At 33.9% G+C, this 18,603-nt stretch overlaps 1 protein-coding gene and 1 long non-coding RNA gene across 14 annotated transcripts in view; one reads left to right on the top strand and one right to left on the bottom strand.

Annotated features, from left to right (window-relative positions):
- LOC127722132 (uncharacterized) overlaps positions 1–18,603 on the top strand; it is a 39,576-nt gene that overhangs the window by 17,909 nt on the left and 3,064 nt on the right. The window contains exons 1-3 of one of the 2 annotated variants that reach the window (XM_052228976.1): positions 10,368–10,497; positions 16,184–16,344; positions 18,287–18,379. In XM_052228976.1, coding sequence (XP_052084936.1) covers positions 10,476–10,497; positions 16,184–16,344; positions 18,287–18,379 — 276 coding nt within the window. In that variant the 5' untranslated portion in view covers positions 10,368–10,475. Of the gene's footprint in view, positions 1–10,367; positions 10,498–16,183; positions 16,345–18,286; positions 18,380–18,603 lie in introns of those variants that run through there. The other variant, XM_052228977.1, reaches the window with a different exon arrangement.
- LOC127722137 (uncharacterized) lies at positions 16,312–18,280 on the bottom strand. 12 transcript variants are annotated; one of them, XR_007991669.1, is made up of 7 exons: positions 17,853–18,280; positions 17,393–17,668; positions 17,025–17,300; positions 16,784–16,932; positions 16,565–16,691; positions 16,416–16,472; positions 16,312–16,359 (listed from the first exon to the last, which is right to left on the bottom strand). It is a non-coding gene; the product is annotated as an uncharacterized LOC127722137 (long non-coding RNA). The 12 variants fall into 12 exon arrangements; XR_007991673.1 differs by having other exon boundaries at positions 17,485–17,611; positions 17,888–18,280; XR_007991670.1 differs by having other exon boundaries at positions 17,485–17,611; positions 17,796–17,871.

The following is an 18,603-nucleotide window of genomic DNA, read 5'->3' as shown; positions in this document are numbered from 1 at the left end:
GTTTTTATAGTATTGTTTTCATTATTAATACGCTTGTATTTATATTTTACTTATTTAGTATTTTATCAGAAAAGTGTATATGTCATTATACAAGGAGCCCCTTAAGTGCCATGTAAATATAAATATTTTCGTTTGCCGGGGATTTAATCTGGTGCACACTAGTTTGAAAAATCGTATGCACGATTTTAAACTCATGTGCACGACTTTAAATCTAGTGTGCAAGACCTTCAAAAATTTCGTGCAACTTTCGAAAACTGAAGCGCACTTTTAAACTTGACCGGCTCACGACTTTCAAACTGGTGTGCACAAGTTTCAAAGTCGTGTGCACCAGTTCTTGAAAGTCATGCGCACCATTTTGAAAGTCGTGCGAACCATTTTTGAAAGTCGTTAGCACGAGTTTGATAGTTGTGCGCACCATTTTGAAAGTCATTTGCACAAGTTTGAAAGTCGTGCGCACGAGCTAAAAAGTCGTGCGAACGAGTTTTAAACTCGTGTGCATGATTTTTCATACTGGTGCGCACCAGATTAAATCTCCAGCAAACACAAATATTTATATTTACTTGACTCTTAAGGGGCTCTGTTATTATGCTTTACTATACTGACTGTATTATCAAGTACAAAAAACGTTTTTGTATGCCTCTTTTTTTATTTAATTGTAAGTGTGTTTGAACGTTAAATTCAGTTGTCTTGTATATCTGTGATTCGGTATATGTGCATCCAGCTTTCATGTTTTTTGGCTTTTGGAGTTCCTTATGCGGGAGGTCCAGAGATTCGTTCCCGGACACATGAGGTTTTTATAGTATTGTTTTCATTATGAATACGCTTGTATTTATATTTTACTTATTTAGTATTTTATCAGAAAAGTGTATATGTCATTATACAAGGAGCCCCTTAAGTGCCATGTAAATATAAATATTTTCGTTTGCCGGGGATTTAATCTGGTGCACACTAGTTTGAAAAATCGTATGCACGACTTTTAAACTCATGTGCACGACTTTAATCTAGTGTACAAGACCTTCAAAAATTTCGTGCAACTTTCCAAAACTGATGCGCACTTTCAAACTTGACCGGCTCACGACTTTCAAACTGGTGTGCACAAGTTTCAAAGTCGTGTGCACCAGTTCTTGAAAGTCATGCGCACCATTTTGAAAGTCGTGCGAACCATTTTTGAAAGTCGTTAGCACGAGACTGATAGTTGTGCGCACCATTTTGAAAGTCATGTGCACAAGTTTGAAAGTCGTGCGAACGAGTTTTAAACTCGTGTGCATGATTTTTCATACTGGTGCGCACCAGATTAAATCTCCAGCAAACACAAATATTTATATTTACTTGACTCTTAAGGGGCTCTGTTATTATGCTTTACTATACTGACTGTATTATCAAGTACAAAAAACGTTTTTGTATGTCTCTTTTTTTTATTTAATTGTAAGTGTGTTTGAACGTTAAATTCAGTTGTCTTTTATATCTGTGATGTATTTTTACACAGTTTTGGCAACTGGATCCAATGTATGCCCACGTTAATTATGTCTGTTTGGTTGCACTCCTAAATGGCAATATTACGGAACATTATACAACTATCATACAAGTGGACGTTTTAGCTAGCTAGAAAACCAGATTTTACCTACCATTTTCTTACGAAAATGCCTGTACTAAGTCAGGAATTATTTCCCTGCGTTTGTTTTACACAATGATTTTTTTTCCAATTTTTACAAAAATCAAAAAGGATCTTTGTTTTAAAGATATGACTGTGCATAAAAATTAATGGAAACTTAGATGAGACAATCTGAACTTTTAAAACGACATATTGCTATGAGAAAACTAGTCGGTGTGGCATAATCAAATAATCTGATCCAATGACATTGAACCTTCACTGCCCTATTCACAAACAAAAGTGAAGTGGAAGTTATGCAAATCTAATCTTTTGTTATACCAATTACAAATATACTCTATCATTTGTTTGAAGAAAGATTTGATCGTTTTCGTGGATGTTTTGCAATAACGTGTAAGCGGCAACAGATCTTTCACGATCCTTTTCACGATCATCAAAATGCGGTACCCGATCTTTCACGATTCGAAATATCAAATTTTTACAAATATTACCATTTTTGCAAAGTTTTTGATTAAACTGAATCAAAATGACTTTAAGAACTATTTTAAACTGTAATATAGAACGATATTTTTAAGAGAAAAGTAGTTTATGCATAAGAAATTTGAGAAAAAAACATGATTGTTTACATTTTTATTTCTATGAAATTTCGATGAGCAATGTTCCAGAATCAAACACTATATGCGTTTAGGAGGACACACTATATGTTCAAGAAGTACAGACATAGTGTTCGAAAGATGCACAGATGATGTTAAAAATTGGAACACCAATGTTGATATTTAGAACACTGTTACGCGTTCCAGAAGTGTTACATGTACAAAAGGGCGTTCAAGAAGTGTTCAGATTCCTTACACTTTTATTTACAGCGTACACATATATATGAAGATAAGCAAGTGCGTTTCAAAATACTTGATTATGTATTTTGTTTACAATAGTTTACCTATATAAGATATAAAGGCAATTTCAAAGTTGTAAATCGTTCTCCTGTTTTAAACAGTCAACCCGATTACCGCAACCATTACTGATGATGGAAATTTTATCGTAAACATTTTAAAGGTGAATGTCGTTTTACGCATAACACTGATGAAATGAAGAAATATGTCAAATGTTAAAAATAACCAGAACAGCTTGAATGTGATATGTCTGTAAGAAAAATGTATTTGAGAATGTTTTCATGAACATCAATAATGTTTTCAAATTTTAAACCTATTTATTAAGTAAATTTTAAGAATATGTGATTTCCTTCTTTGAGGTGTTTCCCATAATTCCCGAATTCTACAAGATCTTCTCCAATCAAAGGCGCTTAGACAATGGACACGGTAGTAGGTCACGTTTACAAATTTCCTCATGCTAAAATGATCTGAACATTTTTAAAGGTCACAGGTCAGATGCAGATCCAGGCTTTCATGTTAGATTTGAGTGAGGGGGTTGGGCGTTCCTTATAATTAAGAATTAGAGGACCTTACTTTGACGCAAGATTGGCTGTTAATTTACCTTTATTACACTTTTTTTTAAAGGGGAGGGGGGGGGGGGGGGGGGGTGCTAGGTTCGCCCCGCCTAAATCCGAACCTGCTGGTAATTAAACGCGGCTTACTACATATTTCCTTTAAAAACAGAATGTTTTCAGATATTATGAAGAGGAAATTTGTAAACGTGACCTACTGGCGCCCCATTTTACGACTACAATATGTTTAGATGTATTGTGAAATGGCCTTGTAAGCTTCTATTTTATAGTTTTAGAATAGTCCAATTATTTACTGATACATCACTGAATGAACTTAGTGTATTCTATGATAAAAATGTAAACACAATGAATGAGTCTATTAAAAACTGTGGAAAAACATGACACATTCGAAAAAGGATTGAAGTGGCACCCGATCTCCCCCTCTCTCGGAGTATAAGTGATAACAAGAAATTTTTCATTTGTCTGACATAATGTCGGCAAATATTATTCTTTCAAAGATTTTGATTGTTTGTCTGTGCACAATTATATTATTAATCTACGGTAAAGGATCAAGTGATAAGATGTAGTGTTTGGATTTCAACTGCAATAAAACAGGATTATCTTTCTTGGTTTGCGAGTTCTGAATTTTGAATTTTGAATTTTGAATGATCCTTCTCGGCTTTCGTAAAAAAAACCAGATATAAGTAATACAGTTAAGACAAAAAGTTTAACGATATAAAACACGATATCTTCTATCTAAAATAAGTTTGCAGGTTTTGACACTATTTATAATAATACTATAACAGTTACTGACTTGAACAAGACAATTCCTCCAAATTAGAAAAAAAACAAACGTTTGCATGATCTAACAGAAATATTCTAAAAAGTTCAATTCGCAGGTCATCGTACAATGGACACTCTAAGAATACATGTTCCTCAGTTCCAACAATGTTTTTACAAGTTTCGCAAGTTCGTTGTTGAACGGGAAGTCTTCAAATTGTCCAGTCTCTATGCGGATCGGTGCAGCACTACAGCTGCACTGTGACATTAATCACATAGAGGCCTTCGACAAAAATGTCACACCTCACTCAGAAATTCATTGATCAAAATGAGGTTCTCGGCAAAATTCTCACAATGGGTGCAGGAAGTTTGCGCTTTTTTACGTGTAACACAAACTGACGACATTTGCGCATAAACAAGATGGACATTTGCGCTTTAAACTTTGATACACCTTCACCAAATTGACCGGACATTTGCGCTTTTTTCCCATGAAAGTTTACCTGTAATTTTAACCAAATTTACCAAAGTCAAGGGATCATACTCACACATTTTTTTAAAAGTTAATCCGTATCACAACAATTTTATTCAATTAAAACATAGACAAAACACAATTTTTATGGATGTCACATTCAAATTTTGAACTGAACTTGAAGAAAGAGTCATGGCTGTTATATGGAATTTACATCTATCCCATTTGACAAAATCATTATTGCGAAATATTTATTAATTCGGACTTTCTATGTGTCGGATGTGAATTTTTATAACCATTTATCTCTATATTAAAATGAAACAATTATTTATCTTTGTGAATACTCAAAATTAATCCCTTTTTTGACAAGCAGTTGTATTAAGATTTTTTTAAAGTGCGATGGTTATATGTAGATTCGTTTTACATTTTTTTTGTACTTCACAAAATAAACTTATTAGAGTTATTATATTCAGATATTTCAAATAAAGGATGTCACTTTTTTTCTTGTCACCTTCTGTATAATATGTAATTTTACACCTCTCATGGACTTATTGACATTAATTAAAAACTGTGTTTGGATATTGGTCAGTGGAAAAGTACCCCAGCAACTAAAGAAAAAAAAAAAACAAAGTTGTGTTTTGGATATTAAATGATTTTAAAACTTTTAACATGCTTACTCAAATGTTATGTTTATAAGCTCAAATGTTCTGTAATAAAAGCACTAATGTCCTGTAGAAAAAACGGAGTGTCTATTGTTACGGCTAGCCGGAAGATTATTAGTTAAAAATCTCTTTTTTCCCGCTATCCGTTTGTGCATGCGCAGATGTTCAATATCAACAGCAGTGTCGTGTGGCGCGGAAAGTGTCCCGGATGAGGTACGGGATTGCAAACGCGCGTATGCAATGGACGTTTTGAGAATTAAAGATCGTGATTTATATTTAAAGATGTCCTTAAAAAATTAGAGAGAATGTGATGGATTAAAAATAAATTTCTATAGGACAGACCCCAGAAAAAATAGCGTGTGCACGTACACTGAGAGGAGTAAAGCGTGATATTAAACCGAAATTGCTGATTTACCCCATTATCGTTACCTGTATCAGTGAAAGCAAAACGCTTAAAAACAGTTCACAGGAAAACGACTAAATCAAATATACTTGGATGCATTATTTCTAAGTTCTACTACTATTTTATTCTGTTTTATTTATTTTCTCAATAAAAAATATCAATAATTATGTTTTTGCTATCATAAACACAATCTTACTTTGGGGGCAGTTTACATGTGCATACCCTTTTCTCTTAATTATTATGTGTTAAAAATCGCAGAACAATTTAAATAAAAAATCGTGCAATATCATTCGACGACTTCATTGGAACCAAACGTCAAGGAAACGATAAAGTCAGAATAATATTTAGGAATCATAGATGTCCATTGAAGTCATAAACCAGTGGACAGACTCCTAACCTTGCAGGAAATTCATAGGTAGAACATAAAAAGAGGAGAGGCATGTTTGCCCCCCCCTCATTCTCTTAGAATAAAAAAAAAATTCTGAATGATATGCCGTATATTATGAAGTAAATTTATTTGCATTTTGATTTGTTTTCGTAAATGGAAAGGTTTTTGCACAATTTTTTGACAAGTGACTTTAATTCAAAAGTATTTGTGCTGCATATCAATCGACGTTGATGTTCTTCTTTTGATCTCATTTGAAAAGCTGTTTATATTTTCGGGGAATCGGCGTGTTCCGTAGAACAGCCAGTAGAAAAATGAAATAAAGTTGGTACTTGAGGAGCTTAATCCCATGATAATTCTGTTTTTTATTTTTTTTTCCAATCTTACTTTTTTCCAGAACGTTTTATCTTGAGTTTATACTCAGTAACGCGGGAAAAAATGAATAGTTCCAATTACCAGTGTTTGCATGGGAGGACATTTTTTGCCAGTACATTCTCCCATTGGATGCTACAATAACCACTTAACCAAATACATGTTATATTCATTATTCATTGCTATGTATGGCCGGAATAATGCATACTGGGAGAGAAAGGCTATTCTTCCGGATGGCCGGAAGAATAGACATTTTGTGTTATTTTTCCGGCTAACCGGAAGAATAGCCGCTGCCTAGAAACGCAAATGTCCTTTTTAAAATAGCGCAAATATAAATAAGAAGATGTGGTATGAGTGCCAATGAGACAACTCTCCATCCAAGTCACAATTAAAACAGGAAAACCAACCGTCAAATCTATATAAAAAACGAGAAATGAGAAAACACCTATGAACCACACTAACAAACGACAACCACTGAACAACAGGCTCCTGACTTGGGACAGGTGCTAAAAAATGCAGCGAGTTTAAACGTTTTAACAGGCGCGATCCTTCACCCTAACCTGAGACAGTATTGTAACATTACAACATAAAAAGGCACGCTATAGAATATCAATTGAAATGGCTTAACTCGATCAAAAAGAAATTTAAACAAAAACTAGTAAACATACACTGAACGTATAAGTTTGATCTACAAATGTTCATTACAAAACCTGCCAATGACCTATCAAAAAGTAAAATTACTATAAAACCGAACTCCGAGGAAAGCGCAAATGCCAGTCCCACCTTACTAAGGACTTCATTAGTTACAGTGAAGCCTTCGGCAAAAAGTCGCACCTGTGAAGCGAAAATTCATTGAACTGTTGAAGTGTTATATCAACGACGGGCAAATAGATCCTACAAATACTGGTATTATAAGACCGATTTTCGTACTTTAAAATTCAGAAATGATACAAAAATGATTGCCCTCCACTGTACCAGTTGTCGATTGGACTCGAAACCATCGAACCCTCTTTAATTGTTCCCATAAGGGTTTACGCATACATATTGGTTGTTTTGGTAGTCTTCCGGAATACCGAAAATGTCTAGCCTACTGTCTCTTTAAATACATCTGGATTTTTTTCTATGGCTGCCTGCGTATAATAGTTATTTTTAATTGATGCAATGAACATGATGAACATGATGAATGTGTATAAGCGTTTTACAGTTGCAATTCTATAGAGATAAGTGTCAATCGAGGTTGGTTATTATCCTTCATTTGTACATCAGTAATTAATTAAACTTGAGTCGCATATATTAAGTTTTCTTCATTACAAGATGTGTCCACATTGGATAGGGTGTTTTTTTAGGTTTAAAACTGAGCTATTTTAGCGTTAGTAAAGAAGAGTCTCTTTAAACAGGAAAGACATCGAACAATGAAATTATTATTAGAATTTCATTACTTTAATCGGTAAACTTTTGGAACAATATGCCCTTAATCGTTATAAAAATTATAAAAATACAAATTGAAATAGATACAAAACAAATCAAAGAAAAAACTCAACCTTAGATACGTCGAGATGTGTTAAATGCAGATATATGATAATACAATAAGATTATTTTGTATTTGTTTAGTTAAAAAAAAGTATTTAAAGCGGTATTATGACGATTGTGAAAGATAAATACAAAAAAAAAAAAACAATGTCTTTTATAGAGACTGAGTGATGATAGATACAGGTAGAGATAAGACAATGAATTTCTATATATAGTAATTAAGACTCTCCATTTTCATAAAATATAGATAAGGAAACAAAATCAATAATAAAAGACAACTCCATGACATCATCACGTAGTAAGTTTTTGTGTATGAATTGTTTTACATTTGTCATTTTATAGCTTACTATGCGATATCATATGGGTTTTGCTTTTTTTGACGGTTGTTCGGTGACATAAGTTGTTAACGTTTACGTCATCTGGTCTCTGGTGGAGAGTTGTCATATTGGCAATCATACCACTGCGACATCTTCTATTTTATATATAAAGCAGGCAAACTTAATTGCATTAAAAAATGCGAGTTAACCCTGGGAATTACGACGAAATTTAAAGACACCTTTAAAGTTATGAATACAGAATAATGCAGACGTTATATGGCACATCAAAACAGTTCGTTAATGAGTATTCGTTTGAGTCCTTAAATTAATTCTATATATATAAAACGATTCTAAGGCACATTGATTGATATCATTGTGGTATGTGACAACCCTCGCCACTCCCCAAACCCACCACCATACGCACTTCATTATATTTTGGCTAATCTACTAAAGGACTCGTTATGAAATGTGAAAATTGATTTGTTTGAACGAACTTATTTAAGTATAAAGTTAAGGTTTCAAACTGTCTGATCTAAAAGCCAGATTTGAGTGCGGATATAAATTGATATCAATCATATCTTGAATATAATGCAAATGATCAAGCCATACAAACCAGTGTTATTGGTTTTCCAAAACGGGAAGGTTCGGGATTAGTTTAACTTAGGGAACTTTTGAACAATATTAAACTGGCTACAAAAACAAAAAAAATCATTATTCAATTCATTAAATTTCTCCAAAACTGAGAGTACTTTTCTCATGTACATGTCGGTTTTAGCCAGGAAACTGCCTCTAATTTCCAAACAAACCTTATATTAAGCATGGCTTCACATAAGTTTTTGTATCTATCGAAAGAGAGAGAGAAATAATTTCTTTAACAGGAAATATATGCCCAACATTGAATAGCAATTTCATTAAGAATTCGTGTCAGTTTTTCTACATCTTCTACATGTTATACTCAACAAGTAAATGAGGTTAAATCAATCATCTTTATATAACAATTATCTGATCTTTCATACGAAACAGGCATTTAGGATCACGATTGCATTTCCTTATTAAAGAAAGCAACTTGCTTGATACATTCTATCTGAAATTAAACCGTCTTCTGACACATGCAGCTTGTTCGAGATTACAATTATAAAAAATATATATATATAACCACATATTTATTAGCGACAGAATAGTATTTCAGTCAAATATTGATTCATAGACGATGTGCAATAGCCAATCATTTGCAACAGTCTATGTTTTTCAACTTGTTTATTTAATGGTTATAGGGATCGTCTCAAAATACGTTAAACCATTGTATCGTTCTGTTTTGTCAACTTTCAGCCTTAAAGGTATCCTACTGGGTAATAATATTGATCGAATTGTAAACGTCACGAGATAAATGACAATAAAGACGAAAGATCGGCCCCTTTTAATAAGTTTATAGCCGACTTTACGGTACACAGGCTTAATATTTCTATCGAGCTTATACGAAAAATTCATGTGAAATATTTCACTTTAAATTCACGTGAAATGTAGTAATGCTGATTCACGTGAAATTAACCTGAATTTTTTTCATGTGAAATTATCGTTAACGCTTTACATGAAATTTTTCACGTGAAAATAAGTTAAATCGATGCTTTCTCATTTAATTAAATGAATTGAGCCTCATTCACATAATTTTACAGTAGTTGAGTATATTTTAGGTAAGTTAATAATAATCTAGTGCACGTACGTCCTCTTTTTTATACTGGTTTATTTGACAATAATACATTTTTTTTGTCTTAACCATGAATTCATATTTCAGTTCGATATTCCTTTCTTTGTTGTTTAATTTCTTGGTCCTTAACAATGCAAATGGTATTTATCCATCAGTATTTCAAACTAAAACCATTAACATCTTTAATGCAATAGTTTAGATGCAACACAACTACGTAGGCAAGCAAATGTGTCACATGTTGACAATTCCATGCATAAATAATATCCAGAGCACCTTAGTTCACTCCTAGAACTTTTTTGTTCAGTTGTGTTCGGTTGCTCGATCACAATCTTTTTAAAGTTATTTATGAATATGTATATTTCATTTGAGTTAATTTTTAACACATGTATGTATTTTTTTAAACGTCGATACCATTAATATATTTTCACGTAAAAAAATTAATTTAATGGAAAACCGTAATTATCTATCTGCAGATTGAAATTATGCTAAATTCTAACATGTTCAAAATGTTTTATAAATCAATATTTTATAATTTAATGTAATTTAAAATCGAATCTCTATGCATCTTTTCTTTATGACAAAGATGATGTATTTCTATTTACAGCTGAATAAAAGGATCGATTTTATTTGGGATTACCGTAATATATACAAAACGTATACACTTTGAGATGACCCCTTGTTTACAAATTAAAAAACCAAGGTAAGTATTTCGAAACGGACTGAGTTTAAAAAGGATGCAATCTATTAAATCGTACACAAACGCAGGTCTAGTCGGATTAGTAAACATAAAATTAAAGAAATCATGGGATTCGATGAAGAAGCAGGTATTATATTAATTATTTATTATGTAAAATATGATAGGGTTCGGTGAGCTATTTTTATCTTTCCTTTGTTTATGTATATCTAATGTATGTGTGCATTGTTAATTTCATCTATATCGTGTTTTTATTGGGTTTTTTTACTAGGTCATTTTTGTAATGATCGACAACCTCGTATCATTTATTATGACTATTTCCAGCAATTAAAAATGTAATTATTTTTTTTTATAAATACAAAGGTTTTGATGGGGGTCCTTCGATCATTTCTGTATCCTTTAATTTTTTTAGACCATTTTTTTCTATTCTTTATACTTTTGCCCTTTATTATCTATTCTTTATATTTTAGAACCTTTTTTTCACTATTCTTTATATTTTTGTTCATTATTTTATATTATGTAAGCCCCCGTCCACACCCTCATATATATAGTAATGTTCTACAAAAAATACATTTCAATAGAAAGCAAGCGATTTTCCAAATGTCCTTAAAATTTAACAATACATATAGGCGAGAGGAGCGGAGAATGGTACAGCTTGAAAACAAACGAGCTTTAAGCTTCAACATACATGTAGAACAGTCAATGTCTACGTTTTTCGAAATATGTGTCTTTTGACTACTTTACGTCAAAATAGATATGATAGATTTCTTTCCAGTTCTCTATTTTGACATCATTTTTACATGCATTGTCCTATTTAATCTTAATTCGCGATATCTGACATGCCACACACTACCCTTTTATCCGCTGGTGTATTTACTGAACTAAGGTAATAATTTGTACAGAATTAATAATTGTTTGACATGCTGATATGAGTTTTTTAACAGACAAACCAATGTTAGTCTATATACAAATCTCCATTGAATAAGTTGTTCAATTATCACCCTCACTTGTTCCATCAGCACCCTCATTTATTCAATTTAAAATGTAAAACTTTCTTTATTATGTAAACAATTTCATCACTAGAAGCAAAGACGTAAATACACATATGTATGTCTCTGCTAGAAGGACGTTAACCGTACAATCTCCGTCCTAGTTTTTTTGTCCTTAATGCGCGCGCGTCGATAAATCTCAATACGGTATTGTATATAACTTATGTATAAAACGATAAGGAAAATCAACAGATTATGCGTTATGAATCAACATGTTAATCGTAGTAAAGAATATATTTGCTATTTGGAATTATATTTATATGCATTTATTTTTATGCGTATTTACTACTTCTGTCGGTTTTGTCATGATCGTCTATTTTTAGGTCTTTCCACTTTTCCGTGGAAAGACCTATTGGTTTTGTTCTGAGATTTTATTTTGTTCTTCCGCCACATTTTGTTCTTGCGTAGTATTGTGGTTTCGCAAGATGTCGCTTAGATTTTTCGCATATGATATCGAACAGTTATTGCGCTTTTGAAATTGACCCTGTTAAACCGTACACTTTACGTTGTAAGAGTTATCTCCCCGAACACTGTTTTTTTTGTGTCCACTACTCCTTCGCAACCGTAAAAGATTACGACAAATTTATTTTACCAAAGTGCTTGCTATATCTTCAAGATGATGAGTCGGTTTGCACCAAAGTACTCCGGAGTCTCCATATGAGAGTTATTTCCCTTTATGCATTTGATATAAGTGATATGCATATAAACTCATAAACCGTAAGCCGTATAAACCTAGAGTAGCTTTATTGAAGGTCCTTGGGTCCCAACTTAGAAAATTAGGTCAAGGTCAAAGGTCAAGGTCATGTTCTAAATTTTGACATTCACTTCAAACTGCTTTTACTCAGAAAAAAGTTAGGGGTAAAATTTAAAAAAATGTGAGCAAAATGTTAGTCACGACATTATTTAAGTCGAGAGTATTTGTCGAAATGATACGCGTAGTATTTTGGGGGTTTTCATGCCACTGAAATGGAAAAATGAACAAATTAACTAATTATAGCTTCAAATTTTACAGCTCTCATGATGCGTACATGCAATTTATCTTTGTAAATCATCCAATGCCCACAACTACCCATCTAGCCCCCCCTTTTTCTTTAGGAATCCCATTTCTATTTTATTTTAAAAATGCTAATCCTTCTTTTTTTTATGAATACATTTCTTTCTGAAATACAAATCTATTCCTGCAAAATAAAATCTGCTCCAAATCATGTACATGTATTTCTAAAAATTAATCGATAAACCTTTTGTTAAAGTACTATAAGGCCAGCATTATTTTTGTGTGCATGCAATGAATGAGTCGACCAGTGGTCAGCGCTCGGACAATAGTTTACCTGTAAACTAATTCGAGAAAATATATATTTTCCGTTAGCAGTATAAATCACGTGCAGTCCGCTTGACGTTCCAATCTGGATTGAGAAATTTAAAATCAATGGCGTAGAAATCCCTCAAAAGTTCGTAAATAGTAGTAAAATCCTAGAATCAAATTTCTAAGCATGCATTAAAAAAACAAATCTGTGTTCCCGTAAATATATGTACGAAAAGAGCATGCATGATCCGACATCAATGACCTGTAAATGAAAGAAAATTTAAATCCGTTAGCTGACAATCTTTATACACAGGTCTGGTCTTGACGACAATCCCTCTGCAACTAAATTTTAAAATAAGTCTTTCTGTGTATATCGATCAGCTTGGTGACGTCACAATCACACCATCCATCCGGTGCAGCGCGTGCTACTTAAAATAAAATAGGGGTTTTCCCCTTTTCGAAAAGAATTGAAAAGTGCACGTACAGGGTTAAATACAAAAGATCCATGCAAGTTAGGTCCGATGTCCTTTAATTATAAAATTTAAAACAATGCACACACAATAAGTAAATAAGACACAAGTACTGGGAAGCCTCATAAAAAATGAGAACATTTATAAAGGAAAATGCAAGGATACTTTTTGTAAGTGTGTTTAAATCCTTGCATGTTCCTACAAATGTCATAATTTGAATATAAATAAACATGTTGCAAGGACCCGTTTTCGCAGTTCCTTGAGCCTAGGTCCCAAGTGTTTAAACACGGGAACTAGGCTCTCAATTCCTTTTTCGCGTATTTCTTAAGCCTAGGTCCTAAGTGTGTAAACACGGGAACTAGGCTCTCAATTCCTTTTTCGCGTATTCCTTAAGCCTAGGTTCCAAGTGCTTAGACACGGGAACTAGGCTCTCAATTCCTTTTTCGCGTATTCCTTAAGCCTAGGTCCCAAGTGTTTAAACACGGGAACTAAGCTCTCAATTCCTTTTTCGCGTATTCCTTAAGCTTAGGTCCCAAGTGTTTTAACACGGACACTAGGCTCTCAATTCCTTTTTCGCGTATTCCTTAAGCTTAGGTCCCAAGTGTTTAAACACGGGAACTAGGCTCTCAATTCCTTTTTCGCGTATTCCTTTAGCCTCGGTCCCAAGTGTTTAAACACGGGAACTAAGCTCTCAATTCCTTTTTCGCGTATTCTTTAAGCCTAGGTCCCAAATGTTTAAACACGGGAACTAGGCTATCAATTCCTTTTTCGCGTATTCCTTAAGCCTAGGTCCCAAGTGTTTAAACACGGGAACTAGGCTCTCAATTCCTTTTTCGCGTATTCCTAGAGGCTAGGTCTCACGTGTTTAAACACGGGCACTAGACTCTCAATTCCCTTTTCGCGTTGTCCTAGTGGCTCGGCCTCATGTGTTTAACCAACCAACCAACCAACCAACCAACCTACCTACCTACCTACCTACCTACCTACCTACCTACCTACCTACCTACCTACCTACCTACCAACCAACCAACCAACCAACCAACCATTACATGCATGTTTCGGTCCTTTGTGTTTAATACGGGTCCAAGATCTTATTTGTTTCGTGTTTGCTTGTTTCAAGCGACCCTATCTCACGTGTGTAATAAGTCAATCAATCAATCAATCAATCAATCAATCAATCAATCAATCATGTTTCGGAGGGGAAAGACCGTAAACAATTGTTTTTAAAACAATTGATTTATATTTGTAATCTATATTTAGTATATATTAAGTATACCTATATGTTTAACATAAACTGGATATTTTAAATTTTGGCAATGAATAATTGTGTTTTTTCTTAAAGTGTCCTTATAATTTAACAAGAGATATATTTCACTTTCCGAGTTCGGAAAAATTTAAATGCTTTGCAAATATAGACAACAACAATGAGAAAATGCAAATATTTGTCCTCTGGTTATTTGTCCTCTGGTTGTTTTAAAAACGTCAAAACATTTCTTTTGTAACTGTTTAGAGAAGAGGTTTAACAGTTGTTCATTGTTAAGTATTCCTCATTACGTTATTACGTTATCACCAAAATTGAGTAAAGAAACCATTGAGATGTTTTAGCAGGTTTTAATCATGCATGTGGACAATATCATGGATATTAACGAGTCACATAACATCCAATCTATACTGATTTGGTTAAGGCTATAAAGAAATATATAATAGTAAACAATTTTACATTGAAGTAAACTTTTTACCGTGATGTATTTGGAAAATTTCAAGCAAGATTATTTAATGGTTGATATTTTTCAAACTGAAATTAACTGAGATTTTAGCCGGTCGTTGACATTTATGAGGATCAGGACAGAGGTTCTTCATTTCTTTATTCTTTAACTTTTAGACCATTTTTCGCTATTCTTTATTTATTTTGGCCTTTATTCACTAGACTTTATATTTCAGCACCCCATGTTTCTCAAGTCTTTATTTATTTTGGCCTTTATTCACTAGACTTTATATTTCAGCACCCCATGTTTCTCAAGTCTTTATTTATTTTGGCCTTTATTCACTATACTTTATATTTCAGCACCCCATGTTTCTCTTTTCTTTATTATTTAGCCCTATTTTCTTTATTCTTTATATCTTTTTCCCTTTATCCTGCTAATTTTGCACATTTTTCTCTTTAGTGTAAACCTCACCAAGACCCTCAATTATGCAGAAACCTTATTCATTTTTGACTGAAGTCTACAGAGCTTTACTTGAAAAACTACAACTATAAACCTGAATATACTTTTTTGATAGATACACCTTCTTTCTTTTATTCTGCAACTATTGTACAAATAACAGGTACACACATAAATTTTTGCTTTATTTGTACATGTACAAATAAAGTCTCCTGTTACCCGCTTCCATGTTGAGCAAACGGTAATATGGGTATTCCTTTCTGGGTAACAGTTTATTTTGGGGTCCTATTCGCGGTCCTCGTTTCAACTATGTCGATTTCTTTGAAAAATCAGAGGCAATGATTTGGATTTAAACAACTAATGCTCAAGTAGCGGGTGTAAATTGCAGAATAAAAACAATATATGTACATTGTCGGAAATGTAAAATGTATTTGTACTCGCTACGAAAGAGGAGAAAAGCCTTCCTGTTTCTGAAGTTCGTACAAATAAATTTTATATTTTCCGACAATGTTCATATATTGTAGATACATTTGGATGAACGGGAATTAAACTTTCTTCATACTGCACTACCATTGAATAAAATAGGTTTCACAGTTTGATAAAAAAAAAAATACTGGGTTTTTATGTTAGGATTTAGTGATAACAAATAAGCAGCCATACACAGCATATAGGGCGGGGTTGGTAATCATACATTTGTGTTAAACTTGATTAACATCGCTTCATTTTTAAAACTCATTCCCAGTAATAATATTATGTAATAGAATTACACGGTTTAGTATTTCCATGTTCTATACATATTGTATTATCATTTAACATTTTTTTTAAATTTCAGTCGCACGCAAAAGACAAGGATTACAGTTCCAAAAAATCATTTCGCTTATTCAGTGTGGTGTATCTCCGATTCTGATTATTATAGGAATAGTCATTCTAGCAACACAGGATGGTGCAAGCTATCCTATAATTGGTGCTTCACCTATCTATATCGGAGTCTATGTAAGTACTTGTTACCTTTAGTCATTCTAGCGACACAGGATGGTGCAAGCTACCCTATCATTACATGTTACCTTTAGCCATTCTAGCGACACAGGATGGTACAAGCTACCCTATCATTGGTGCCTCACCTATCTATATCGGAGTCTATGTAAGTACATGTTACCTTTAGCCATTCTAGCGACACAGGATGGTACAAGCTACCCTATCATTGGTGCCTTACCTATCTATATCGGAGTCTATGTAAGTACTTGTTACCTTTAGCCATTCTAGCGACACAGGATGGTGCAAGCTACCCTATCATTGGTGCTTCACCTATCTATATCGGAGTCTATGTAAGTACTTGTTACCTTTAGCCATTCTAGCGACACAGGATGGTGCAAGCTACCCTATCATTGGTGCTTCACCTATTTATATCGGAGTCTATGTAAGTACATGTTACCTTTAGCCATTCTAGCGACACAGGATGGTACAAGCTACCCTATCATTGGTGCCTCACCTATCTATATCGGAGTCTATGTAAGTACATGTTACCTTTAGCCATTCTAGCGACACAGGATGGTACAAGCTACCCTATCATTGGTGCCTCACCTATCTATATCGGAGTCTATGTAAGTACTTGTTACCCTTAGCCATTTTAGCGACACAGAATGGTGCAAGCTACCCTATCATTGGTGCCTCACCTATCTATATCGGAGTCTATGTAAGTACATGTTACCTTTAGCCATTCTAGCGACACAGGATGGTACAAGCTACCCTATCATTGGTGCCTCACCTATCTATATCGGAGTCTATGTAAGTACATGTTACCTTTAGCCATTCTAGCGACACAGGATGGTACAAGCTACCCTATCATTGGTGCCTCACCTATCTATATCGGAGTCTATGTAAGTACTTGTTACCTTTAGCCATTCTAGCGACACAGGATGGTGCAAGCTACCCTATCATTGGTGCTTCACCTATCTATATCGGAGTCTATGTAAGTATTTGTTATCTTTAGCCATTCTAGCGACACAGGATGGTGCAAGCTACCCCATCATTGGTGCTTCACCTATTTATATCGGAGTCTATGTAAGTACATGTTACCTTTAGCCATTCTAGCGACACAGGATGGTACAAGCTACCCTATCATTGGTGCCTCACCTATCTATATCGGAGTCTATGTAAGTACATGTTACCTTTAGCCATTCTAGCGACACAGGATGGTACAAGCTACCCTATCATTGGTGCCTCACCTATCTATATCGGAGTCTATGTAAGTACTTGTTACCTTTAGCCATTCTAGCGACACAGGATGGTGCAAGCTACCCTATCATTGGTGCCTCACCTATCTATATCGGAGTCTATGTAAGTACATGTTACCTTTAGCCATTCTAGCGACACAGGATGGTACAAGCTACCCCATCATTGGTGCTTCACCTATTTATATCGGAGTCTATGTAAGTACATGTTACCTTTAGCCATTCTAGCGACACAGGATGGTACAAGCTACCCTATCATTGGTGCCTCACCTATCTATATCGGAGTCTATGGAAGTACTTGTTACCTTTAGTCGACTCATTCTAGCGACACAGGATGGTACAAGCTACCCTATGTTGGTGCTTCACCTAGTTGAAGCTTCAATAATAAACGATTGGACATTTATACCTAAAGCTTCAATAATAAACGATTGGACATTTATACATAAAGCTTCAATAATAAACTAGGGGACATTTATGCCTAAAGCTTGATTAAGAAACATATTTTTTCTGGTAAAAAAAAATTGCTTACACGGTTTTAAAAACTTTTTATTCCTTTTCAAACCCTTCAAATGTTTTTACAACCGGTAGTATTAAAAAGTCAGGAAAAAAAAGGATATGATAATTTCTCTCCCATCATCGATCATACATTTATTCTTGCTATACAAATACCTGGTAATATATCATGAATACATTGTATATTTTAGGGAATTGTTATTGGATGCATGGGAATTATAGCCAACTCCATGGCTACAGAATCTATAACAACACAGGAAGAGACAGCTAAGCAAAGAACACTGGTATGTGGCTATTGAAAATTAGTCTTCAATCATTTAAAACAAACGCAATCATATATAAACAGAAATATTACTCTGCAGTACCACCCGGGTTTTAGATAACTATTAAACAATAAATAAACAAAGTACGGCCTTCAACACGGAGCCTTGGCTCACACCGAACAACAAAATATAAAGGGCCCCTAAAATGACTAGTGTAAAACCATTCAAATAGGAAGACCAACGGT

The sequence above is a fragment of the Mytilus californianus genome, unplaced genomic scaffold (assembly GCF_021869535.1).
Source record: "Mytilus californianus isolate M0D057914Y unplaced genomic scaffold, xbMytCali1.0.p SCAF_12, whole genome shotgun sequence".
NCBI classification, from domain to species: Eukaryota; Metazoa; Mollusca; class Bivalvia; order Mytilida; family Mytilidae; genus Mytilus; species Mytilus californianus.
Note: the sequence above shows the minus strand (reverse complement) of the source record. Positions and strands in the feature narration are given on the sequence as shown.